Source organism: Chaetodon auriga, chromosome 8 (genome assembly GCF_051107435.1).
Source record: "Chaetodon auriga isolate fChaAug3 chromosome 8, fChaAug3.hap1, whole genome shotgun sequence".
Classification (NCBI taxonomy): Eukaryota; Metazoa; Chordata; class Actinopteri; order Chaetodontiformes; family Chaetodontidae; genus Chaetodon; species Chaetodon auriga.
In genome coordinates, this window is record NC_135081.1 from 7,657,807 (window position 1) to 7,685,244 (window position 27,438).

At 42.3% G+C, this 27,438-nt stretch overlaps 1 protein-coding gene across 6 annotated transcripts in view; it reads left to right on the forward strand.

Annotated features, from left to right (window-relative positions):
* Positions 1 to 27,438, forward strand: part of oxr1a (oxidation resistance 1a) — a 152,919-nt gene that overhangs the window by 30,114 nt on the left and 95,367 nt on the right. For 3 of the 6 annotated variants that reach the window (XM_076737846.1, XM_076737851.1, XM_076737852.1), the window contains exon 1: positions 15,613 to 15,680. The exons of 2 other annotated variants lie outside the window; for them this stretch is intronic. In XM_076737846.1, the coding sequence (XP_076593961.1) occupies positions 15,655 to 15,680 (26 nt within the window). In that variant the 5' untranslated portion in view covers positions 15,613 to 15,654. Of the gene's footprint in view, positions 1 to 15,607; positions 15,681 to 27,438 lie in introns of those variants that run through there. One more of the 6 variants, XM_076737849.1, reaches the window with a different exon arrangement.

A 27,438-nucleotide genomic window follows, 5' to 3' on the forward strand; every position in this document is an offset into this window, starting at 1 on the left:
ATGTTGGTTTAGTTAGTTTAGTTGAACATTTAGGATAATAAAAGCTAAATTTGATAAAGACAAATTCCTACAAAGACGCTCACTAACTGGTAAATAAACTTTGAAACTTTTATTCGGTGTATTCAAACACTTTGAGGTGAATTGTAGCCTCTGTTTTGTTTTTTTCATGTGACAATTTAATTGCCAAATCATACAAATGACCCTTTGTGTTTACTGTCACATTTCACAGTACAGTCTAATCCTGGCAGCAGAAAAACAGCACCATGTATTGATTTAGTAGAATAACAATTTAGAAAGTTTGTCATTTATGTTGAGGTTTTTACTGTAAAGGACCAAATATCACCATGATGAGACACTTGGTTTGTAGGTTAAACCACTTCCATCTGATTGGATGTGGTGGTGCCTGTAGTGGTTTCTAGCAGACCTTTGCATGGACTTGACTGTGCGGGTCTCTGTAATGGATGAGGAGGAGATATAGTGGTCTCAGAGCGCTATTAAAATCTAAAAGCCACAAGCTTTTCTTCATTGAGAGGTAACACAATGTGACATTGCCTCTGATTTATGACTTTACAACAGATGGCATAGTAAATTTCCAATGACATTACTCAAGCTAATGGCAATGGCTTCTTCTTAGGAAAGAACCACTGTTGGGAGCATTCAAAACAAATGCACATTTAGTTGAAAACTGAGTAAATGAAGCATCGTCATGAAGCTGACACCTTGCGGTCATGACAGCCCCACATGGCTCTTTCAGCTGATTGCATTTGTCAGAGAATCAAATACAAGGCTGTTGTGAATATCCAAAAGAACTCTCCAGGTTCAGTCCTCTTGACTTAAAAAGCCTTTCAGCCACCTAACACTAACACCCTCTCACCCAGACACAAGTATGAAAGTAGAATTTGACATGCAGTGGAAGAGTTGTAGAGAAATCAGAGCATTGAGACATTTTCATGGTGAGTGTGGGTATTACGAGAGAGGGAAGAAGGTGCCAGTTTTAGTCATTTTACACAGGGTTCATAGGAAGGCTAAGGTAGCAGCGTCAATGGCACGCCAGCGCTCATCAGCCTCCTACATGAAGCTGCCTGCTCGCTCCACTTACTCCACTGTGCAGCCTGCTTTTTCCTTTCCTCCTTTAGCCCTGAAGTAATGCAACTAAAGTGGCCTGGAAGGCTGTAAAAATTGGACCATGTGCTCCACTGTGGCTAAATTTTCTTCTGTTATCCAGAGAAAGGACTCAAGAGAGAGATTTTGATTTGAACCAACAATAGCTGGACAGGTTTTTGTGAAGGTAGTGGACTCTTAAATCCTGTTAGAAATAGATTTTGAGGTCCATGAGACATTTTATATGACACTTTGTTTACAGCTTTATACTGACGAACAAGGAACAACAGAGCTTTTGGAGAAAATTTTTGTGTAAATTTGGAAATACGCTTCTTTTGCCAAGAGTTAGATGCGAAGATTGATATGTCTGTTAACCTAATATGAAGCCACAGCCAACCAGCAGCTGCTCAGCTTAGCTTAGCACCACAGGTCCATACAGCTAGCTGTGGTCTGGTACTAGAGGCTTGTCGTTACCGTCAGATTTCAAGAAATAGTCCAGACCCTCTGGTATACCACAAAGTGCTGTAACCCTTTGGTTTTTGCATGGATATGAGATAAGAAACCACACATAAGGTCTGAATTAGTGAGCTTTGATAGTGCTGGTAGTTTTTTGATTTTGTCACCTTTGGACAGAGCCAGCTAGGTTTTTTTTTGTGCAAAGCTAAGCTAACTAGCTGCTAGCGGTCACTCCATATTCACCCTATAGCCATGAGAGTTGTATTGAACTTCTCATCATGCACAATGTTGTATAATTCCTTTAATCATCAACAAACATCCCAAACAGCAAGCAGAGGGACAGTCAACAAATCAGAGACCAGCAGTAATAAAAAACAGGAAGTACTTTGGATGTACAGTGTAGCCAGATGTGGTGCTTTGTAATTTATGCATCCATCACTTTTTTGTGGACATTACATAAATTCATTCATGTCTTGGAGACTTACTCTGTTGATAGCGACTACTTGCTTACCCTAACCCTTAACCCAAGTCTTCACCCTAAAATGTAATGATTTACATAATCATTTCTCCCCATAAGGAGTCCCTGCAGTGCTTCGATGTAAGCAGATTTATGTCCCCGCACACACGGCCGAACACACACACATAGATACACACACGTATATATTCATCTTATTTTTAAGTTCCACTGGAGCAACTCTAAATGATTTCTGACAAATCTACCCAGTGGTACAGAGGCATCTTAAAATAAACTGCCCTTTTCCCTCCATCTCTTCCTGACTGCTGCTGAATTCAAATCACATCTCTCCCCCTTTCCGAAGCTCTGTTGCCTAAGGTTGGGCCTGTGACTCATCATGAAAGAAAGAGAGAGTTAGATAATGTGGTGCCGCCCTGTATGCAACACAGCATACATAGAAAGAAAGACCATATGAGCAAAGAAATATGGTCAAGTTCAATAAGTGAGTGCTCTGTGGACAATGTGTGAATGCACATGAGGTCAGCCTGATGTACAGCACAACCATACTAATGAGGCACTGTGGCACTGTGCACAGGAGAGAACAAGGAACAGATGAGAGGAGGGATGGTATGGAAAACACATATAACTACAGCATGATCAGATCATACAATGTAAAGGCTGATAACCCATTTGTCAAATTAACACATTATAACTGCATTTTAGTAATAATCGAATACATTATGAATGTCTCTGCACTCAACAAAATCAAGTCAGGTGTCATCACATACAAGAGAAAGAAATCCAAAATAAAAACAGCAGCTTGTGTATTAGAAGAAAGAATACAACGTGGCAGCTGAATTTGTCTGGTTTGTGAAATTATATGCATGAAGGAAATATTGTTTGACCTTTATGTGTTAATATGAGGAATGATGAATTGAAAGAAATGATTTTTTTGTGTCCTTGACATCATTAATGCTAAACTGTCACTTGTGTATGTGTGCAGCATTAATTTGACTGATTTAATTTGAGTAATTTTCTGCAATCAGTATGCGATTATACATATGCTCCTCATTTGATGCCGTACAGTTCATGCTACACAGCAGTGCACTGTAAATAAGCATGAAATACCTTTTGATAAATCGTGTTACAGGAGAGGTGCCCCGGCGTTTCCTGGGTGTCAAAGCAAATCTTCAAATCTATTGAGCTGTATTGCTCTAAAATAGAAGCTATTTATGAGCTATATATCTGGCAGAAGAGTACCAGAGCGTAGAACATTTGACTTGCATCAAACACGAGCTGGTTATAAAGGAATCCCCGGCTCTGCTGTATGTGTGCTTTGTGAATTGCCCTTTGCTCTGTGGTGCATTCTCCACAAGACATGAATCTGCTCAACTGAGGCTCATAGTTTTTCTCTCCCATTTCACAAGTTCTGGCTTTTGTAATGGCACCATCCCTTGACCTCGCACTGCTGCTCAGTCTACATCTGGGTATTCCAGTCATGTGTATTGCAATATGCTATATGCATATGTGTATCTGCTGCACATCCTAGCAACTGCTAACTCTTAAATCTATTTCTAATCAAATGCAATTCATTTTCCTGACCTGTGAGCTATGAGCTCTCTGCAGTCTGATTGCAGCTTGTGATGTGTTTACAATCTTACAGTGCTGATTAAGTTCTGGGAAGGTTGTTCTCCACCAGCCACAGCTAAATTAAAATGGGGAGGTGAGATGGGGCCTGTCATCACCAGCTTTAGCACTTCACACACAAGAGGAGACGTGCCACAGAGTCAGCAGCAACTGCTTGCTCACCTGATTGCGGTAAATTAGTGCTGCTATTTTGAAATAGTTTGAATGGAAGAAAAGCCCAGGATTCCCCCATTAACTGTGGAAATTATAAATAATTATCTTATAACACATAGTAATAGTTTCCACTCTCAAACAGTGATAGTCTAATCATAGCTTAGCAACAAGCTATATAGCTTAACTAGGCACGGCAGGCCTGTCCAGCTTTGGATTTCTGTACACGTCGAAGCAGTGCAACTGGAGCTGTAGTAAGAGAGATACTTGATGTCTAAAGGGTTTGGAGGATGGTGTATTAAATTTTATTTATTTATTTAATTATTTATTGCATTTCTGAAAACAAAAAGACAAAGTCAGAAGTGGAAGGAGTGGGTAAACTGTGCTGCGCGAGAACAGAAAGGTTGGCTTCGGGAAAGGTCAGGACGTGCTTTGACAAAGTAATAGTTTGCCATTTTGACATTAGTCAGTAGCCGTTTTTTTCATCTATTGTCAAACTCATTCTAAGCAAATTTTGAAATGATGTAAAAAGGAAAAACAAAGAAAATGTGAAGTAGACATGTTTCCATAAACTGGTTTGCGCAAAGAGTAGTCAGAATTTGCCAGTATAGGCTACGTTACACATAGCTACAATAAACAGACTAGAAGAAGAATGGTGAAAACCAGAAACAACACAAGCCGCCTTCGCCACCTGAGAGAAAGATGAAGAGAAGTCTGCAGCAGTTTTACTTTAGGAAAGTAGTATTTGAAACAGCTGATCAGTCAAATGAGTTTTGTTCGTTATGTCAGAACTTATTCGACAACCTTGTTTCTATCTTCCATTAAGCACATTAATGCTTTCTCAAAAAAGGCAAAAACCACCTCAAGTAGCGTAAAAACTTTTTTTTGACATTCAGGAAAATGCACATAAAAACACCTTGATGGGAACACAGCTAATGATGAGCAAAAATATTGAGGGTGCGTCCTTTTCTACACAGATATACAGAACATCTTGGTGATAAGAAACAGCAAATCTCTACTATACTTTGCTCATCAGCTCCCCCGGAGGCAGATATTCATTAACTGATTCAGAAATTCTGATTCAGTCGTTCTGCTGGAGGAAGTTATCTCAGACCTAACCATGGCAGCATCATATATTCATTTTCACTCTGCTCGGTTTGTGAAATTGAGACATCCATATTTGATGTCCTGCCCGTGTTTTCTGAGAACATCCTCTCTCCCAGAGACCTGTCGCTGCCAGCCTGCCATACAAATCATCTGTTTCTGATATGCTTTCCATGTGGACCTTGACAACCGTTCTCTGCGGATGTCACAGTGTCGTACTGAGAAATGCATGAATCCCATTTAAAGAACATGTGAAGCAACAACTGGGTGGCTAGAAGCTGTTCACTCAGGAATTAAATTGTCTATATGGCAGAGCAGCTTCACAAAGCATTCAGCCTGATAGCCTGCAGAGGCACATGCCGTCATTGTCTGCATAAATAGAGAATCACTTGCTAATGTTGACAGCTGACTGGTTAAAAGTGAGTGAGATTCACTGCTGTGTGAGCATGGATGTTCAATTACAAGGACCGTGATACTGCTTCATTTTGCTTTGAATACGACAGACCTTCAGCTGTAATGAGCTTTGCTCTTCTTGAGCTTTGTTCTCCTGGTTAAGGAATTGATGTTCACTAACAGCTTGTCTCCATCCAGAGAAGAAAGCTGGCCTAAACTTTCATGACGCAGGGAAAATTGAGAGGTCAGACCAGGCAGTCTTCTGATCTCACTAATCAGCCACCCAAACCGGAGCCTATCTCGAGGAACAGAAAATGACTCATAGGATTCGGTCTCCTCTCTTCCTTGCATCACGTTGTTTTCAGCACTCACACTCATAAAAAGAGCTAAGCAGCTTCTTCAGTGTTTTAATTATGTCTGCTGCTTGTTTGTTGCCTGTTTGCACAGTTTTCATTGTTGCTCACAGTGTCATTAGAATAATGAAACAGGATTGTGAAGTTAGACCATGAAAGGGATGACTGACACTTTGTTACCAAAAGTACGTGGATGGCCGTTTGCGATTACACCTGTATGTGATTGCTAAACATGTCATTCCAAAGCCGTGGACCATTAGATAGTGCTACAACTACCTCCAGTCTTCTGGTATCAGGCTTTCCTCGAGACTTTGTAAACTGGCTGCAGGGATTTGCTGCCATTCAGCCACAAGAGCATTAGTGATATCAGCCAGTGATAACGAGCGATTCAAGCATTTGATTTAATGAGGTTGGCCTGGTTCCAGATGTGTGAATTGCTGCCCACCTTAAAGATTTGTTCAGAGGTTCAAATACATCTGGTGTTGTGCAATGACGGTGTGGTGACTGCTGTTTCTGCGTTGACTGAGCAGGATGGATATGTCACCAGTTGGTTAGGGCAAAACAAAATATCCCTCTCCTAACAATAAATCGCCTACCATGAACACAAAGTCAGACTGAGGGTATTTCTTAAACTGTGGACTCATAGTTGGAAGCACGATATTGTATAAAATATCATTTGATGCTGTCGTATTAAGATTTCCCTTAATTGGAACCAAAGGGTGCTCCACAAATCATGGAAAAAAGCCTCAGAACAGAAGTAAACAAATGCACCGACACTAGCTCTGTTTCTGTCGTCTTCACAGGTCTGATCACTACAGACCTGTTAATAACTGCTGTTGTTAAAGGACCATTTTAGTTTAAAGTAAATTGAGACATTATGTAACAGTAAACGACCTTGACAGTTGTCCTCAGCGTGATACAGTTTGCTCCATGATGTGATGTAAAAATAATTGTCTAAACAGAAAGAGAAGCTTTTGGCAAAATAAGAAGTCTTTTTTTATTATTAGACAAGTCAGAAAGTCAAAATGCATTACAATCAGAGGTGTAGTGTTCTGCAGAGTATCAGTGTCTGAAAGTATGATGTCAACAACTAATACTTCATACTGCTCCCAGCGTGAGAGCGGGCCATGGCTGCAGCTGCAGCCAGCCCAACCAGAGGTTGTCTTGGGTTGTCATAAGGCAGTATGAAAAGTGACATGTGACAACTGCAAGCACAGCTGTCCTTGCCTGATGTGACAGTAGGAAATAATTTGCTTTAGAGAACCTGCTCTCTGCACCTCCTCCTTCCACTTGATGTGTTTCTACAGTGCTTAGGTGGCCTCGTCTGCAGCCTGTTAGGATGTGCATTTGTGGTCTAAGCTTATTCATTTGATGCTAACTGAGATTTGACCAAACTTGGAGGAAAAGATGCATAAAACTGCAGTGTTTTGAAAATGATGCTTAATTGGTCTGTAGGAGAATGCAGTGGCAGTGGCTGTCACTGCTCGAAACAGGGTGGCATGCTGTACTTGTTTCGGATTAGCTCAGAAGAGAGTTCCCTTGTTAATAAGACATAAAACATTTGCCTGTCTAAAACTTTGTGTTTAGTGCATCACAAACATTTCTCAATATTATGCAGATGCTTACAATTCCAATTTCAATTTTTTCCAAGCAGGGTAAACCCTCAGATGTCACACTGCACAGGGATATGAAATGAAGCGTCTGCTGGTAGAACATGCTCTTTACATCCCATGATCACGTAGCCTCTGCTGCCAGGACTGACAGCGCTGACGTCCGTGGAGAAGGATGGTGCTGCATGATAGTAGCATGCTCCTCGCCATCCGTCTCGGGGTCATCCTGAGTTCAATATCACACAGAGCTAGTGGAAACAGTTCAGACCCAAGGAGTCATGACCCATACCTGTCAACCTGTCAGGAGGAGATACTATCAAAGATAAGACTCTGTGGTATTAGGCTTGCATCAGCTCTTTATCAAGGATTGAAGTAACATCAAAAGTTTTGCCGATGGGAAATTTAAATGCCAAAGGATTATATTCTCACAAACTGTTTTTAGGTTTTAGAAGTAGAAACTTGAATGGATTTGGCTTTGAATTTCATTTGTCACTGCTAAAAGTGTGTCTTTCTCAACAGTTGGTTGTAGTGGTGTGGTGCAAAGATAGATGTGTCTCATGGATCAATTCATAAATAGGAAGCTGGGTGGATGGATAGATGTAAATGAGTATATAGGTGGATGGGATATATAATAGATGACTATCATGGCTATATAATTATTGTAGGCAGGTAAATGGGTGTAAAGATGAGTCTATAGGTATATAGGTGGGTATGTGGAGAGGTGATTTGGTAAGAGCAGGTGAAGAAGCAAAGGCAGTGACATTTAAAAGTAAAACAGAAGAGACAGATCAGAAAGCATATAAGGAAATACAGACACCCATGCGTACACACCGTGATTACTACCAGAGTCTTGTGTGTCATTGCAATCAACATCTTTTCATTAGGAGGCAGCAGAATCCCTGGCTGGGTTGAGTCATGTTGGAAATCCATTTAGCAGGCCAGAGGTATCTCAGCGTACTGTGCCTGCTTCCATAAAAGATGCAACAAAGGGGACACTCTTCATCCGGCCTTGTTATCCTTGGCATGTTTGACATTTGAAACGAACATATAGTCCGGTGTAGTCATCCCAGTTGCATAATATTCACTTCGAGGCTGAAAGCCCAAGGACACATGGCCACAATTATCATGAAAGGTCATTTAGTGTAGCAGAATACGGCGCATCCTCTCTGTGGCATACATAATTCAGGAGCACGAGCTCAGGGGTAAAATGTGTTTTCCTGTTGACTCTCTTGCTGGTCAGACATAGTGCAGCTAATTTAAACTTGTGCTGGAATTTTATCGAAATAAATTCAATGAGCTTCTGGTTAAGTGATAGAGGAGAGATCTGCTGCTGTGCTCGGGGCAAATGTCTGAAGTGTTTATGTCAGAATCAAATGGGTGAAGGATACAGTTGGAGTCATACCAGCAAACTGCCTCTCACAGTATGCAAGGTCTTCCAGCCCTCAGTTTACACCCCATGGTGTCTGCACTTAAACCATTGAACTCTGCTTGTATTTGTTTGATGACTCATATAGAAGGAAAACATGTATTTGACTGTTGAACAATCGCATTAAGTGTAGTTGAAGCTGTTCTTGCGTGGTGGAAATGATGTGATTGGTCCACTCTGAAATTGTCTGTTTTGTATTTTTCTTCCAAGAAACAGAGAATTTAATGCTTCATCCAGCCTTTAAAGTCAATAGTCTGGTGAAATTGTATCAAGGCTCTGAAGCTCAGCAGGAAACACTGCAAATGCTAATTTAATGTGTGTGTCTCAAATTGATTAGCTATAAATTATTCAGTGATTTCTGCTGCTAATCAAGATTCATCTCTTGGTGTACCTGTGACTAGTCACCCGCAGTGGTGTGTGTGTGTGTGTGTGTGTGTGTGTGTGTGTGTGTGTGTGTGTGTGTGTGTGTGTGTGTGTGTGTGTGTGTGTGTGTGTGTGTGTGAGACCACAGTCAAACCAGCTCTGATCTGAGGTGTGGGTGAGAGGGAATCCACAGACGATGTGTGTGTAAGAGAGAATGAGGAAAAATACACACAAAAACAGGTTTTACTAATGAGGAAAATGAGACGTAGGAAAGATGAGATTCTTCTGTGAGCTATGGGCTGTCTGCTCCAGATGTGAAAAAAATCAGTTTTTCCCCCCTTAAGCGAGGGACGCATGCAGTATGGTCTCCCGTGTGTGTTCTTCTTCATGATGTACAGAACTGCGTTGTCACTGAGCATCTTCATTCCAGGCTGTCACAGCTTAGAAAGAAGCTGCTCAGCTTCAGCGCGTGGAGACTGCGCATCATTTGTTCTCAGTCAGAGTGTGTGTGTGTGTCTGTTTGCATGTGTGTGTCTTTCCTTCTCTCTTTTATGACTCTTGGTTGAAAGATGCCATCTCTCATGGGCGTGTTTGGGTGACTGCATCCATCACATAAGGACTCGTTAAAGGTCTGAGCATGCAAGATTTTTATTGTATCACAACATAAAGTGACTGGGAGAGGTTAAAGGGGTAAATCTCAAACCAAAAAACAAACAAAAAATATTTATTACATACATATATTACAATTCCAGCATTTTTCTGAGCAGTGTTTTTACCTTTTTTGTCCCCCTTTTCATGTTGTTGCACTTCCTTTGGTCACCAGTAGAGGCCAGTGGGAACAGGATAAACAGTTTACTTGTAAATGTTGACTTTTTGGCTGTTGCTGCTTATGTAAACAATTGTTTTTTGTTCCCGTACGCTGTGAAGTATTAACGTGGTTTGCCATCATGATGTAAGCCCTTTCTAAATATAAATCTGACAAGATTAATGTCTGCTCTGATAATGAATTTTGATGCAGCATAAAACTATTTATGTAACGTGTCCCCCCCCCCCCCCCCCAGCTCACCCATCCTGCCGTACAGGCCTTGGCCTTTCTGATTAAAAGCCCATTCTGCACTGCTCCCTTGTCACAGGCTTTTCTCAATACATCACAGAGCAAGATGGAGATAAAGCTCTTTGCATTCCTATTTGCCAACAGAGGATTTATTTTAATGTTTACACTGGATGTTCTCTTCAGTTAACCAGTGTTACCCATGTTACTTTTTAATCTGATAACTAAAAGGCATGTGACAACAATACAAACCTCAGATTAAACAAAATGTTACGAGTACCAACACATTATGTATGAGGGGGATGCGGATAAAGTTAAATGAATCAAAATCTAGACTTTTTAATAATTTGTTTGTACTGTAAACAGTCAGCTCAGCCCTGAGTGCATTGTCCGTGTTTAAAAATCTGGATCTGTTTTTTTTTTTTTTTGAACAATATGCAGTGTTGCGTCATTCCCAATAGAAATCTATCATTGATCCGACACATTGAAGACTGTTTTTCTTTTTCCATTGTGACTACTGTACTCATATTGTTCAGTTCCAACACTGAGAGGCTGTTAGGTGAGGTGCTGTTTCCTTTGCACAGTTTTGTAGAGTTAGTGGATGTGTTTTTCTTTATTTCACATATGTTAGGTAGCACTTTCTTGAACAGATATTACATTTTGTAGGAATAAATTCTGCCACTTTCAGCACGCCTTAGTGTTAAGATTTGCTTTGGGGACCAGGACGAGAACAATCTTTTACATTTCTGTCGCTCTTTTATGCACTTTGATGAAGACTACATTTCTATAAAGCGTAATCCCCTGTACTTTATTCAAATTTTAGCATTCTAAATATATGCAGTGTTGGTTTACTCTACAAATTGACAGTAGCTACAAAATGTTGGCTTTGAATCCATCCAAATATATTCATCAGTAGTTCAGTCAGTAAATACAAGCCTTACAATACATGTAAGTTGTCACACAGAGCTTAAAAACAACTAGAAACATAGTCAAAACGTCTTCAAACTGTTCTTTGGTGGACAGATGCTCTGCTGTGCAGCCATTATATCCATTACTATATATGATGTGACATATGGTGTCTCTCTGACAAATATAGAACACTGTCTGACAAGATCCTCTCTCTAAAATGAGGCACAGAGTAGGTAAAGAATAAGAAAAGTACAAGACAGCCATCTGTTCCTCTGAGGACAAAATGACTGCATCACCTTTTGGTTGTTTATAATGAAGAGAGCTCATCCAGTGCGTGCTGGGAGAGGCTCCATCACCCTGCAGCCCTGCATAGCATATACAGAAAAGGATGGATAACACAGAATCTCAATGAAGTGACGGCATGAGATTTAGCTTGAATGTTGGACTTTCCGCCAATATCTTTGGTCATCTCCCATTGACCAATTACAAACTGTTTCATCATACTTAGACTCAGGCAAGCTAAAATGTGACAAAAGCAAATGCTTCTCATTGTTTCACAACAGTGCATCTGTTCAAATCTTGAGTCTGACTTGTTTTTTTCCAACTCACTCCACTAAGTTATTTGCATCCGGGCAGGCAGATCAGTATTCTGCAGCGCTTGTCTGTCAGGAAGGCATTACAGTGCTCAGCCATTTTTCACTCCCTGCTCAGAAACATCATTATGCACTGCCCAACTCACATCGGGCCAGGCTGCAGATGGGCCAGGCAGACTTTCATTACCCAAAATATTTCAGGGCGAGAGTGGCATTTCTCACAAAGACGGAGACCTGGGATTGTCCTAACTTCTTCATCCTACTCTCTGCAGCTCTCACGCTGGGCTTCACAGTGACGGAGAGCCTTGTGGTGTAGTCAGCCATAAAAACTGCTGAGCCATATGACTCTCATACCAGGCTCCTGACAGCCAGCATGAAGACAGCAGGAAGTGTGCTTTCACCATCCATACTTAACTTCACTCACTGACCTCAAATGGCTCGGGGCTCGCTCTTCTACAATATGAAAAGTGTTAATGATGTACAACAACAGTATCACAGTAAGCATGCAAGCACCTGTACTTATATTTTGAGGTAGGCCTTCTGCATTTTTTTTAACCATTGAACTGCGACAGACTAGTTTTTGCCCTGTTTTTGTAGTCATTGTGCTAAGCTGCGCTAATGTGGTTCCATCTCCATATTGAAAAGACAGATATGAGAGTGGTATTGATCTTCTCTTGGCAAGAGAGCGAATGAGCATATTTCCCACAATGTTGAGCTTTTTCTCCCCTTAGCACATACTGTGGACTCGGCAGTTTGGCAGCAAAGCAAATCACATTTGCATTGGTGCAGTTGGGAAACATTGGCTACAGGTCTATGAGATTAGAATGACACAGAGACACAATTCTTAATTTGCTAAATGTGAAAGATATCAGTCCAATTATGATTCACTGTGTGAGTCCTCAGCCAGCAACTCTCTATCTGTGTCTGGCCGGAGGTGCTGTTGAGTTTCCATGACAATGATAGATGGATGTGGAGCGAACGGAAATGTTAACTCTGCAGCTTTTGTTGCTGCTGCTTCAGGACAGGACACTTCCTCGACATTTTGTGATCAGTGTATGGAATCCTTCTCTTTTAACACCATTAGGTTTTGAATCTTTGCTCAACAGTGTGTTGCATGTGTTGCGTCTCTTTAAAGTGCTAATGTAACAGGACAGTGAGCTCAAGGCCAGCCTCTGCTCAGCAGCCATACTTATAACTGTTGTCACAATAGGATCACTGATCTAGGATCACCAGTCAGGTCACATTAATGTGAATTGTTTTTCTACAGATAGAGCTGGAATTCTTCAAAATTCAGTTTTGCATTTAAGAGTGCAACAGTAGAACAAAGCTTGGTTCCTACTGTAAAACTCAAACTTGAACTAGACTTGGAGTCTTTAGAGCACGTGTCTCAAGGCCTGCAGACCAAATACGGCCCGCGATGGAATTATCTTTGATAATAGCATGACAATATATAGTTATTATTAGAGCTGGCCCACCGGTATATTGCACACGTCACTAGTACTACAAGTCCCACAATGCACTGCCAGTGCGTTGGCATGTCAATCAAAGGCCCGCGAGCGCGAGTCCCCGCCCCACTCGTTCATCAGCAGCCTGATGGAGGTCGCTACCTGTGGTCAACTTTGAGCTACCCTCTCCTCAAAAAATGGCTAAACAGACGGTGGACTTTGAAAACAGGGGTTTTCAGGGCAGGTGGGAGACAGAGTATGTGTTCACGGATATGAAGGACAAGGCTGTTTGTCTTCCGTGCAGAGACACAGAGAGTGTGGCTGTCATGAAAGAATATAATGTAAGAAGACACTCTGAAACAAAACACCATGACAGGTAAACTACTGTGGAAAAGAAAGAAGAAATGAATGCAACTGATTTTTCTTGTATTTAATGTTTAATGTTGTTGTTTATAGATAAAAACGGTCTTATCAGCTGTCTTAGTTCCAGGTTCAGTAATGTTATTAGTAATGCCTGTGCTTTTCTTGCTGGGAAGTCAAAATGTCGACAGTGAGATAGGTCTCTGTTTGTTCCCATTGAAAGACAATACAAACACACCTGTAGGATTTAATGGCTCGCCAGTTTGACCTTTGATTTTGATAGTATTAGATCTTCAGGAAAAAGACCCAAAATACAAAGACATAGGCATAGGGGCAAAGCTAAAAGAAACAATATGGCAAAAGATCTGTGTTATTTTTCCCCAGATGTTCCAGATGCAATGTGAAAATGTCATTTTTGTCCTAAAGTTTTATTTTCTCAGTGGGAAAAAGTGAAAGTGTATTTCATTATGAACATAGTTTTCTAAAATCAAGTTTCAGACATCTTGAAACAAGTTCATTTCTATGAAAAGTTAAATACTGTGACTTTTAGATTGTGTCAGATCTAAGAAAACATGATTTTAGAACTCCATTTGACTTTTGGAATATATCAGCCTGCTGATGTTATGCCTATAAAAAGATCATTCAGTGGCAACAGAGTGAAATTTTCCAGTCTGGGATCCAAAGTCGATAAAATTTTGTTATCTCTTTTTAAAAAAAGTGCTGTGTCCATGTCATATAAAATATTACCATTTTATAATTCTAGAGATGAGTCCTGCCTCTGCCTCTGTACTGTATCTGTTGTATGTGCTGTAATTATCTGTGCAGTGAAGTAAGGCTACATGTTGGAGGATAGAGGGCAGTAGAAGTATGGCTGCTAAGCCACTATCCCGCTATGATGGTTGTATGAGCAGTGGTCCTGGGATTTGAGTGAATGGTGTGCCCACCGTCCCAGCCGCGGATGTGGAATTGCGGGTAAAGCGGAGGAGACTGAAAACGTAGATTTGGGTCAGCGCTGGCCTGCAGGAGGGGAGCTGTCACACAGGAACAAGCCTGTTAGTTGGCTGCATCTATCTAGGAGGCAGCATGCATCCTGCCATCAGGCGTGCACAATACCGGGGAGATTATGTGTGCATGGCCTCCAGCTTGTCTCTCATACTTTGTGCATTTTGTTTGCAGCACACTGATGCATTTTGAGCCATGTTGCTATCAACAGTACTGTGTGTCATAGTTACATTTCTGTCTTTTCACTGTCTCCCATGACCTTATCATTTTTACCAAATTAGCATTTTAGCATATTTTTTTTCCCTGTTTCTAATGCTTGAATGGGATATGTAATGCCATACTTGTGACACCTTCTGGAAATACTCCCCCATTGCTGTTTGATACAGGGGACTTTTATTTTAGAGAGTCACAACCTTGCTAAATTAAATGAGTCGTCAAGGCTTCTCTCATCACTATATCGCAGATGGAATCCAGATACTCTCAGCTTTTACTGATTACGTCTCCGCTGTCTGGCCATCACAGTAAATAGGGTGCTAATGCATTGTACACACACACACACACACACACACACACACACACACACACACACACACACACGTTGATGGCCTGCAATCTTGTGCCCAGTCAGAGAAAACAAGAGCAGAGACAGAGTGACTCATCACCAGATGGCTGAGTGTGGCACATCTCCGCCACCAGGAGCCCTTATGCTTTTACCACCTGGAACAGACCCAAGTGATGGGGCCTTGGAGCCTGGCCACCCGGGATACACAGCAAGGATCAGGCAAAACATGGCACATAACATAACCCCATCACATCCCCAATAAGCTTGGATCGTTTTCCTCATCTTTGCTTTGCTATTCCTGCATTACCAGCCTGCTGTCTGTCTTGCTAACTTTGACACCCCCCCCCTTTCCTCTGTCCTGTCCATCTACTGTATGTCCCCATATACACACACTTCCTCCTCCTCCTCCTCCTCCTCCTTCTCACCCCTCAGGTCTCGGCTCAGGCATCAGTAATAGGCTGAAATCGGCTTGGCCTGCTCAAGCCTCCCCCTCCTCCCCCTTTCTCCTTCTCGATCTTTCTGTTTGGCTCTGCTTGTCTGGGTTATATTGGGTAAATAAATTAGCACAGTGCCCCACTCTCCTAATGAGGACAAGGTCACATGACAGGCCTCTTCGTACGCTTAAGTTAAGCAGTTTGAGGGATCGATTCCATTATCTCCACCGCACCAGAGTCAATGGAACCCGTTCTGAAGCCTGCAGGGTATGTACCAGCTCTTTTCACTGGATTCTCCTTTTCACCCAAAAGCAATTTCTTTCCCTAATGGAGCCTAAAAAGTAGCTTTATTTTAGAAATTGAGGTTTGTTTTGAAGGAAGAGAAAGCAAATGAGAGAAAGCTACAAGCATACTGTAATCACAAATTTTGCTGTGCAAATAGAGACCACTGTTGAAGGGAAAGAGTTGAGAGGCCTATTTGTTGATTTGGGCCTCTTTAGCACGGAAATCAAAGGAGAACTAATGGCAGGGATTTTTCGGGTAAGAGCTTCTCCCTGAGCTTGAGCTTTGAACAGTTTAATAGCAAATTCCTTTAAGCACTATGGAGAATACTTGATTTCCAAGAATTTTCTGTCTTCAAACAAGGCTCAAACCCTTTCTGATAGTGGTTTGGGAACCACTTTCAATCGATTCTGTTAGGGGATTGGAATAAAAAAGGGTTTTATTTCTAAATGAAAAGACATCGTCGACAACACTGGCATTTCCTCCGAGGAGAGCAGAATGGAGAGATTTGAAAGGCTTAGTGAGAGTGTGGGGGAAACAATTGGTTTGTCAGAGATGGGTTTGAAAGCATTGATCAAGGAACAGGTAATTTTTCAGCGCTGGCTATAGCATCTTAATAGGCCACTTGAAAATACCCGTCTGAGTTTTGACACCAGATGGTACAGTCGTCATTAGGCTGCAGTGACAAGCCTTCTGAAGTGGAGCGAGCTGTGCGTCACTTTACACACCAGCTTTTCACACATACACCCCCCATTTGCAAGATTTTCTCTCTGCTATTGTATGATGACGCCTTATCAGCCAACTGTCTGGCTCAATAATGGTAAAGCTCCAGCAGCAGCTGAGAGCAGTAACGGACATCATTAGAATAAAGACCTTTTTAAGACCGTCATGGAAACAAAGTTTAAGCAGTGACTTGTGCGCAGCTGAAGGTTTGTGCATGTCTGTTTGATTAAGTACTAGATTTCATCATAGCAGAGATCAGAAAGTTCAACCACAAGAAAGTGAATTTTCCCCTAAAAATCAAGGCACACTGCTTTGTTTTAAGTACAAAAGTTGAACAGCCTTTATTATCATGGCTACATAATTAAAAACAAGACCTGTGTGAATCAACAGCACACCTGTCTTCCACAAGGTCACACCTTTGGCAGGATCAGAAAGGCTTTCAGTTTTCAAAATAAGTAGAATTTTAAGCAATGTCAAATTCGTGTGATCCTTACAAAATAATTACACTTTTTAGAAACAGATGTCGTGATTGGAGAAAAGATTAGTTTTGGTGTCCTCAAACATGGAATGCTTTCATGCTTTAGGCTTCAGTATGCTTCAAAGCTTTCCTAGCTGTATGTGAGGCTCTCTTTTTGATTGCAGAATTGAGGGTGGGGGCTGCATCTCATAATTTTAGTAGCTGTCTGAAACTGGCAATCCCATCCACTGCATTCAGGGATTGGTTGGGTGTGTAGAGGTATGACCTCTGTCTCAAGTACTCATGTGTACTTATGTATAGTCTTGCCTTTTTCACACAGCTGTTGTAACATTTCTATATGAGTTAAGTCTGCCCTTTAAACGTGGAAGATACAAATCATCTGCTGAGAAACCTCTGAATCGAATCTCATTTTGTCAGTTGAATCATGGATTTTTTTTTTAATGTCATTGTACCCAGAGCAATGGCAGATAGCAGCATGATAGGCTGTAAATTTTACACAGTCTTATCTGAAAAGTACTTAAATATAAAACTGTGATGAAGTCCAGCAGGTTAAAAGAAACAGAGGGCAGTGCGACGCAGTGCAGCACAACTCATTTTCATTCATTACTTTGGTGCTCTCAGCTCCGGCACCGAACATTAGCAAAGTTGGCTAAAGTACTTTTCAACCAGGCGCTGGCACAGCCTCCTCTATCGCCATCTAATGTGATCAGCACTTCAGCTGACAGCGCTGTCAACGGCAAGAGAGCGGCTCTGTGGTGTGCTCGGATTTTTTTAACTGAACTAAGACCAAGACTGTGTGGGAATCTGATCACAGATCCTGTCCAGTCTTACAGGTAGAACAAGTAGACCCATGTAGGCATTGTAGGAGTTCAGGAAACCACAACTGAAGATCTCAGATAGCGTATACTGTAAATCCACACCTCACCTGGGGCAAAGTGTCCAACTTCATTCGATCCTTGTTATTGCCACCTTATTGGATCTGGGTCTTAATGTTTTGGTCAGGACCTGGTGCCCTGGTTGTGTTTTAAGTAGGTCTGTGTCCACACAGATACTTCGGTTGACACACTTCTTGGCAGAGCAAGTGAAATGAGCACTGCAGGACATGTTTCTAATCTTCACCACTGTACCTTTAATCCACTTTGATCAGACAAAGAGTGGATTTGGCGCTTCAGCGTAGGCAGGAACCTGGTAGCCTAGATGGACTGAAACCCATGAAAGTCTGTGGAGGACAGGAGAGGAAGAGTTCATATGGCTGTGTCTCCTGAAATGATACAATGATCTGCTAATATTAAGTAAAACAACAGTCTCTCTGTCCCTGCATGTGCTGCCTCAGTGGTTATATTCCATATTTCCTGGTCAGATAGACCCAGACATGTGACACATTCACATGGAAAGCAACATGAAAACCACATAATCTGACAGTGTAGACTTTAGTCAAATGGCCACAGGTCACACATGCATCAGATTTATTTTAAGACTGAGGATATATGGTGTACATACGAATGTCATATCACATCTATGTCGCACGAAACGGAAAAACATCAGAATTCAGGACAGTTAACAGCTACGGGGTGAACGTGTGGCATGTGAGAGGAACCTACAACACTGACGAGCAACGCTCCTGTGGCTTAATAACATTCATCTGTGGCTGCATGGTGATCACTTTAGTGTCTTTAATGCTGCATGTTATGCCAACGCCGGCATGCATAAAGTCCACAGGGATCATAAATACTCAACGATGCCTGGGATCACCACAGTAAATCTGTTAGGATAAACCTGTCTGTCAACATGACATATGCGTTAGTGCAGACACGCACACACAGCCCGCTTTAGCTGGGAAGTTTCCACTCCTCACCTCTTGTCCTCGCCTCTCGACCATTTGACCGAACCGCGCCATCTGTTCCCAATGAGGAAAGTAATTGATGAGAAGGAGGCTTCACCTGACAGGGTGGGAGAAGCTGTTGGTGTTTTCGGGATGCGTGTGCTGTATGTGGTATACAGTACAGTGCTTGTGTACAGGGACACGTGCACTGATGACTGTCAGACGCATGCTTTATTGACCAGAATGCCAAATTATGCATTGTATTATGCAATTATGTGTTCTGTGTGCATGTGTCCTGATTATAAGACATGAATGAATGAAAACTGAGTCATCCGTTGTGCGTTGGTCTTAGATGTCAGTATGTGTGTATTTGAGAGCACAATGGAGCCACACTTTGAAAGTCATGCATGTGGCAGCTGCATTGTGCTGTCGGTAGTGATTAACATTCAACCCAAGAGCAACAACATGCTGCGTGTGTGGTCAGCTCTTTGGACGTGTCTCAAGATATTAAGCTCCGACAAACGTCCAGCTGTTAATGGTAGGTAATTTGGGGGGGGGGGGGGGGGAGTTAAAGCATTAAAACTCCATAAAAAATCGCTTGTTTTTGAGACTCTTAGATTAAACCTCTGTGCTCATACTGAGAACGCATTTGTTTCCCAGTCTACACAGACAGAGCAGTTGCTTGCATGTAGCCAATAAAATCATTTCTTTCATCTTATTTGCATAAAGCAGTTGAAACTGGTCAGTTCAGATGCAAAACAGTGTAGTTCTTATTTTTCAGCACCACTGCTCACAAACCCTGGTCTTTCCTTGGCTTGTAAGCTACAATGAGCTGCACACCGTTGTTCACATTGTTGCTCGGTGCGTCTGCCGACTCAGCTGTCAATCAGACACTTAGACTGTTGCACCCAATCAGTGGCTCGGAGGCTAAAGGAACATTTCTGGTATTTCCTAAAAGGCTTTTTGTTTTTCTCTCTTTCAGTAATGAAAGATGTTGTGAATTTGCAAATCTCTTTGATAGGAACATGGATAAATTTGAAATAATTTTTTTCAGCTGTAAAGTGGATGTAAAATCTTCGTCACAACTTAATTGAATTTATAGGATCTTTATCAAAAATGGGCATTTATGTTAATGCTTGTAAGATTTTAAAAGTGAATATTATCTGATGTGTCATCTGATTTTTTTCCCTTATTTACTCTGAAATATCAATATTGATATCAGCCTCAAAAATCCAATATCAGTCCATGTTAATAATACATGACATAATGAGTAAGATGATCAGTTTAATTATTCTGGAGATGAATCAGCAATTGTGGAAGTTCCAGGAAGGCACTGGTATTGTTTCTAATGTGAAATTCAACTTCATCTCATTATGTCAGCCAGTTTCTTCAGTCTTTCCTCTTTTAGAGTTCAGAGTAAGGAGGATGGTTGTTTCTCCTTCTAAATTACTTTTCCGTTCTTTCATCTTCCTTTGTCGGAGCTTTTTTTTTTCTTTTTTGATATGCAAACCAAACAGTGGGAGCTTCCCAAATTGTTATCTACTACTGTAAATTAACACAGTGCACAAGAGCGTGAGATTTGTTTACCCAGTTCTTTTAGATGGAGCTGATAGCATTGGTGTTAGTGTGCATGTTCCCAGAGGGCCTTCTCTGTGGACTGATGTAAACAAAACAGATGTGAATCACGGAGTGGGTAGCTCATTAGCAAGTTATTATTAAACAGGTTCACATCTGTACTTCCATTTTTGGAGGGCACTGAATTCGAAAACCGGTGTTTATGTCAGCAGCTATTAGGTCAAACGCACAGAGAGGCTGCGTCTGTCTCGATGGAGCAGACATCATACAGCATCATTCAGTGTGTTGGACAGCCACTCCGAGAGTGTGTGTGTCTTGTTTCTGAGGAGGTCTAAACTTGGGTGACCCGTGTGTATGTGTGCACTGAGGAGCAGAAGTCAGCACACTTGTTTGTTTAGGAAGTTTGCAGGAGATTTGCACTGATGAATTAATGGTGGCAGAGCAGTGGTGCAGAAGATGCTCTGGGGGAGAGGGAGAGACGGCAAGAAAGAGCGAGAAAGCGAGAGAATGGAGAGAAGTTGCTGCTCCGTCCTGCCATGCCCGACTCCCCGCATCTAAAAGCCCAGCTGGGGCAGGCTTGCGCTCGCTCGGCGGTGGTGGCGTGGGGTGGAGAGGAAGGGAGGGAAGGAGAGTCAACACGACAAGGACAAAGCAAAGACAGGCCACAGGCTTACTGTGTTTTTATGTTGGAGAGGGGAAGGGGGGAGCAGAAGTTATGCTGTACTGTGGCTGCAGCCTTCCACATCGACACGCCGCCGCTGCAACCAGCGGCCATCAGCAGCAGGCAGCGAAGGAGAAAGACTAGACCCACTGTTTAATTCATGGGGACTCAGAGCCATGCGTCACCGTGCGTCACCGTGCTGTTTGCAGTGCAATAAGCTTTGAAACTGTGGCTCGACAGCCACTGTTGGGGCACCGTTGTGCATACAGACGCACACAAACACACTTGGATATAAACATCCTAATTCTTTGGTCCTGATGAGAGTCCCTGATGATGTAATCTATAACCTATAGCCCTAACCCTCACCACTGCACACTTAACCCCTCACTTCAAAATAAACCTAATCCTTGCTTTAATCCTAACACTAGATGCAAATCCTGCAGCGGGTGGACAAAATAACAGAAACAACTACTGTCGAAGCCTATGATGTGGAAGTTTTAAGAGAATGTCATAGAGACACTGAATCAGTGTAACAGGGTTAACGGCTAACCTGGTTCTGTCCAAAGGTAAGAAAATCAACCTACCAGCACCTTGGCATGTCACCTGCGTCACACATGACTGTGTGTCACAGATGACACTGCATGCATGTAATTGCAACCTGAAGCGTGTTTTCATGCTTCAAGTTCATATTCTTTTATGCTTGTAACTACAGTGATGATGTGTTGGGGACAGAGCATTGCAGCAATGCAGGGGACCTGTAGTCACCACTACGCCTGAACACATCCTGTGCAGACACAGGTGCAGCACTGAAGCTGTTCTGCTAACATGCTGCTCACCCTACACATCCTGTGCAGACATGGTGCAAAGCTCATTACTTAACCCTGTATCTTGTTTGTTCAATCCGTATTTCCAGTTTCTATGCTATGCTAAGTTTGCCAGCTGCTGGCTGTAGCTTCATGTTTAGCATATAGACATGAGAGTGGTATCAGTCCTCTGATTTAATTCATTGCCAGAAAAGCAAATAAGCTTTTCTTTTTAAGTCCTAAAACAATAATGGAAGAAGTTCCAAGAAGACTGAAGGCAGATTTCACCAGCTGACAAAGACCATGTGACATGTGGGTGTTTTTCGGGCTCAGGCCTTAGTTGAGGACAGAAAATTCTTTAAAAGTCAAGTCTATACTATATGTCTTAAGGTGTTTACTCTAAGAAGTATGGAAAATACCTTTATTCCTGTGATCCACAACAAACAGTGGTCTCACAAAGGAACAAAACAAGCTCACATGCAGTCACCCCACCCATACATAAACACCTATGCTCCACAGCAGGCCTGCTTCTGATTCACGAGTGGCTAAAAATACACAGCAACCTCATTTGGGACTAAAAATATACAACTACCCACCTCTAAAATCCACTTTGTTGATGGATGGGTATTAGTGAGGATAATGCAGTGCAGATGATAACTGTTTGTCAGTCTCATTCCTATGGATATGTGGCACATATGTCAGAGAAAGGCCTGTGTGACAGTGTGTGTGCGCACGAAACATCACAAATCTGTCTAGCAGGTCACCCACATGGTTTCAGTGTTTACTGTCGGCTCGGGAGCTGAAACAGCTTAGCCTCTGCGCACAGCCAGGCATGAATGAGCTTGTACTGTAGTTAATGCACCTGGAGAGCAGAATTTTGTTGCCAGTCAGTGAGGTGTAATAAACTCAAATTTTAGATGTGTTTACGATGTAGTTCTTGCGTCGCCTTTGAAGCCTGAGCTGTTCTGATCATTTTTCTTTGTGTTCATCTGTGCTCCAGTCATTCTACTGACAGTAGTTGTGTATTAGTAATGACTTCTGTCAAGGATGTTTGGTTGCATTTGTGCTGAAATTACTCCATTTTGAATAGTCGGTAAACATGTGCATTTGTTATAGATATATAATGAACAGGGAAGTGTACTGAGGCCTGAAAATTGTTCATTTTTGGCCTGGTTTAAGATTGCAGGTAAGTGATGTGAAAAGCAGTCACTGGAGAAAAAAGAAGTTAAAAGAGTGCTTGAGCAGATGACAAGAGAAGAGAGCCTCGCTCTCGCAACCTCTGTCATTTTGAGCAATCATAAGTGTTTGAAAACAGTAATATTCGCATGTGAATGGTTTATCTGTCTTCCCGAGAACCCTGTCCACCACGGTGGCAATTGTTCTTTTGATGGACTACCATCTCCTGCTGGAGTTGAAAAGCTTTTATTGAGCGGAGTGTCAGCAGTATGAGGAGACGCAGCATGGCAACTGGCATAGGAGGTGCAATTTGAAGATTTCTCAGAAGCAGAGGAGTAGATTAGGGGGTGTTGAACTGGATAAACCTGTCAGCAGCATCTCCTGTAGACCTTCTCGAGCACCAGATGTACAGTCTGTTGCAGCCTCAGGGCAGCAGACTCTCAAATTCAAAGAACCGCTCCACACAGGTGGTGCTAACGATTTGCTGCTCGGGCACTTTTTGTCCTCTGACCCGTCTGTATCTGCATACCTCTCTGTTCTCCTGAATACGTATGAAGTTCACAAAGAGGGTGGCCTGCCTGATCTCAAAAACAACACACACTTGAGCGCTGCGGCTGTGAAACCCATTTCACCTACGGGCCCTTCAATCACGTACTCACCCGCTAAAGAGTGCACCAAAATATTGTCTTAAACTGAATTCCATCAGTTTGTGTTGCTAATTAATACCAAAGCAGCTGGGCAGTTCATCCATATTCCTGTGACGATACCTTATTGTGAGGGAGGTGGGCGAATGCAGGCCGAGCTGCAGGAAGCTAACAGATGTCCCGTTTGAGCTGAGCTGTGCTGGGAATATCAAGTCTAGCTGCCTGCGTGGTGCTAGTTGGCTGCTGTAGCATCAAGACAGGCTGTTCACTAAGTGCTGCCCGGTGGGAGAGATCAGTCCTCTCTCTCTCTCTACCTCTCTATCAGCTGACCCTGACACCAGTACCACAAGTCACATCATGACCTGTAGTCTCATTCGGTCACATGGGACTATATTACCTCATGATAAGAGGTCAGTTTAATTCAGTGTTAGCCACACTTTTTTCAAAATCCCAAGTTAAAAGAATAAGACCTAATATGAATTTGTGGAAAGGAATACTTTGACATTGCTTGTTTAGTGTAAAGGACTTTTTGTGGGTTTTGCGGGTGATAATGTGTCAGACTGTTTCATGGACCTCTAACGTGTCCACTGGGTGCTTGGCAACCTTGTGGTCACGGACAAGACTCCACAAAATGACTTTTCCTGGCTAAGATAAAATCCAGATAAAATCCAGACAAAGAAGTATTTTTACACTTCAGTTATTGTATCTGTTAAACGAGCAGGGCATAATGTGTTAGTTAGCTTTAGAGGTCCTGGAATGAGGATTTTGTCACCTTTGGATTCACCCAGACTTGCTTTTTTTCCCCATTTCCAGTTCTTACACTAAGCTGATGGTTCCAACTACATATTTACTGCACAGACACGAGAGTGCTATCGATCTTCTCATCTAACTCTTGGCAGCAACAAGCCTATTTCCCAGAATGTTATTCCTTTAAATTAATTAGAATGCAAACGCACGGCCTTATCCTGATGTTGCTGTGTTCATTCCTGGTGGCTTACCTGCTTCACTTGAGTGACAAGCTAACGGGGGACTTCAGATTTGCTGTTAGTTAGCAAAGTGGCAGCCCTACAATGCACATTTAACATCTAGCATAGAACACAAAGCACAAATGAAACTCACCTTGCTAGTTGGCAAAGACACCAAATTTATGAAGGTAATGATTCAAAAAGCCTGTTTTTGAGTCTCTCATAGATACCATTTACCCTGGCTGTATCATCAAAGTCATGCAGCAGTGATCACATACCGCTGTCAGAAGCCCACTGCCTTCATGTCCAGTCCAATGATCAGTGTCAGGTTTAGTGTTTGGCCAGTGAGGCGACAGTCATGCCCACAGTGTGCATGGCAGCTGTCACCATCAATGCATTAATATGTGAGTGTGTGCGTGCGGGCATGTGATTGTAAAGCTCTATGCACTGCTCTTGGGAGAAACCGCTGTATAAATTCAGTCCTTTGTCCATCTTTAGGTTTTAATGGAGACATTAATGGTGTCTTTTCAGCCATGTTGTAGCCAGTTAGCTGATAGATCCATGGTGAACGAGGCTCGGTGTGGTGTAGAACAAGAGGGCGTACAGGAGTCCATCAATCACAGCTATAGTAAGCTCCACCTTCAGCGTGCATTGATTGGCTTTAACAAATTTCAAATGCAATTTACTCTTTCATTGATTCCTCCCACATTTAAACCACATTTCTTGCATGTAGCACACTAGCACTTGGAGTGCAGCTGCTGTAAGATTTTCTTCAGCGTTTTCAAAACAAAATTTAGGTCAGAATAAGTGCTGTTGTGCTACTACGACAACAATATGAGCGATAAATCCTTTTAAGCCTTAAGCATTTGAATCATCTGTTTCTCACTTTTATTTCAGGCACGTGAGGTTAATGTTATGTTAAACCAGATGACATTCCATCAGGGTCATGGATTTCTAATAGTAATTATATAGAGTAAATGAATTCACATGGGACAGCAGTTTAACTTCATCTCTGCTTGTTTGAGAAATGGCAGACATGTTCTCGGAAGTCCGCAGAGCTTGAAGGAAATCGATCCTTTCATAAATGTGACTGCAGATTCTTCATCAATAACAACCTCTTCACTTTGACTGGAAAGCATCACATGCACTTAGATCCTAAGTCAGAGGGGTGGGTTTCAGCTTTTCTCTACTGATTTGGTGCAAGTCAGTTTCCTGTGATTGACAGCTGCCCAGAGACCTCCTGGAGGCTCTGTCTTCATTTGCCATGTCCATCGCAACTGTCACTTTCCATTTAGGAGCTATTCTTTCTCTTAGCGGTTCGGCTAACACCCTTGTCTTGTTCTTGTTCTGGGAGACGTAGACGGAGCCTCTGACGCTCCTTATGTCATCTTTTCTTATTGAAAGGTTAAGTACCTGCCAGAAGCGCTGATGTTTCACTTACCTGCTTTTTATATAAGCGAATCTTCTTCATATTGAGCGAGCTGGTGTGTTTGTGTTTGATAGTTGGAACACACAACATCTTGCAGATTACCGTGTTGGATTTATTAAACAAGACAACTCCCATTTCCTCTGCGTTTCGCTTTTACATCCGTTTAATTGCATCACACTTGAGTAAGCTAATGTCTGTGCTCAGTGAATTTCAGCGATCCGCAGAATGTGCCAAGTGCTGCCAATGGTGTCTGCTGCAGAAGGGCATCAGGTTGACCAGCTTGAGCCAGCCAGCCTGCCAACTGACAATACGGGGGCAGAGAGAGAGAGAAAGAGAGAGCGAGAGAGAGAGAGCGAGAGAGAGAGAGAGAGAGAGAGAGAGAGAGAGAGAGATGTGTGTGGGGGGAGGATGAAGCCTGATGAGAACAAAGTGGGAAAAGGGCAGAGAGAAGGAGTTAATTCAAGAGACTGAGTGAGACGGAGAGGAAGGTGGAGATGGAGATGTGTTAGCGGGTCACTCGAGGTAACAGCAGCCACACATTTACTTGTGCAGCTGCAGCGGAGAAGCCTCAAACCCAAGCACAATAAAGCTCATCTCATGAATACACATCCTGATTTGTAGGTGACCCGTTACAAATATACCCCTTTAACAGCGTCCAGGATTTGTGTGACCTGATCAGCTGGTGCCAGTGACACCAGTGGTGACAGATGTTGGTGCCTCCAGCTGGTCACTGCTCTCTATCCTGCAGTGCAGATGCAAATGAGAGCAGTGGCTGACAGTCAGTGCATGAATCTAAAGACCGTACTACAGATATTCAAAGCTTTTTAACCCCTGGAGTTAAACAAAGCAGTGTGCTGTGAATTCACTCTCTTTATTGTCTTGATAATGATTCCAACAAACACCATCGATTTGACCCTCTGATTTTAAGAAATTCTAAATAGATTTAAGCAATGTGTCTAATATTGCTAACTGTTTGACTTCTCCTGAAATTCAGCTACATGCAAGTCTGTCATCGAAGCCTCTGCTGTACACCTGGTGGTTATAGATGGCTGAAAACTGATTCCAGTAGCTTCAGTTGAGCTGAAAACTAAAAGCTTAAGCTGAAAAAAGTTAAAGGTTAATATGATTTTGAGCAGCGTGTGATGTCACCATCAGAGAGGTGGGCGCCTCCATAGGAAAAGAAGGGCTTCGCGAATCCAAGGCTATTTTGCCAGTGAAGGCGTGTAGCGCCCTCCATGCTTAGAGCCTGAGTGTCTTCACATGGAGACAGCAGGACTGCTCTTTGCTGCTTCAAGGACATGGTGTAAATGAAATGGACAGGAGCTGGCACAGGGCCTTTCTGTGCAAATTAGAGAGCGCAGCCAATCAAAGGTTTGTGCTCCAGCAAATGGTGGTTTCCCACCCACCTCTGCTGTGGGTCGAATGGGATGTTTCTATCATGGCCAGTCTTGTTTATTTGTCTTTCAG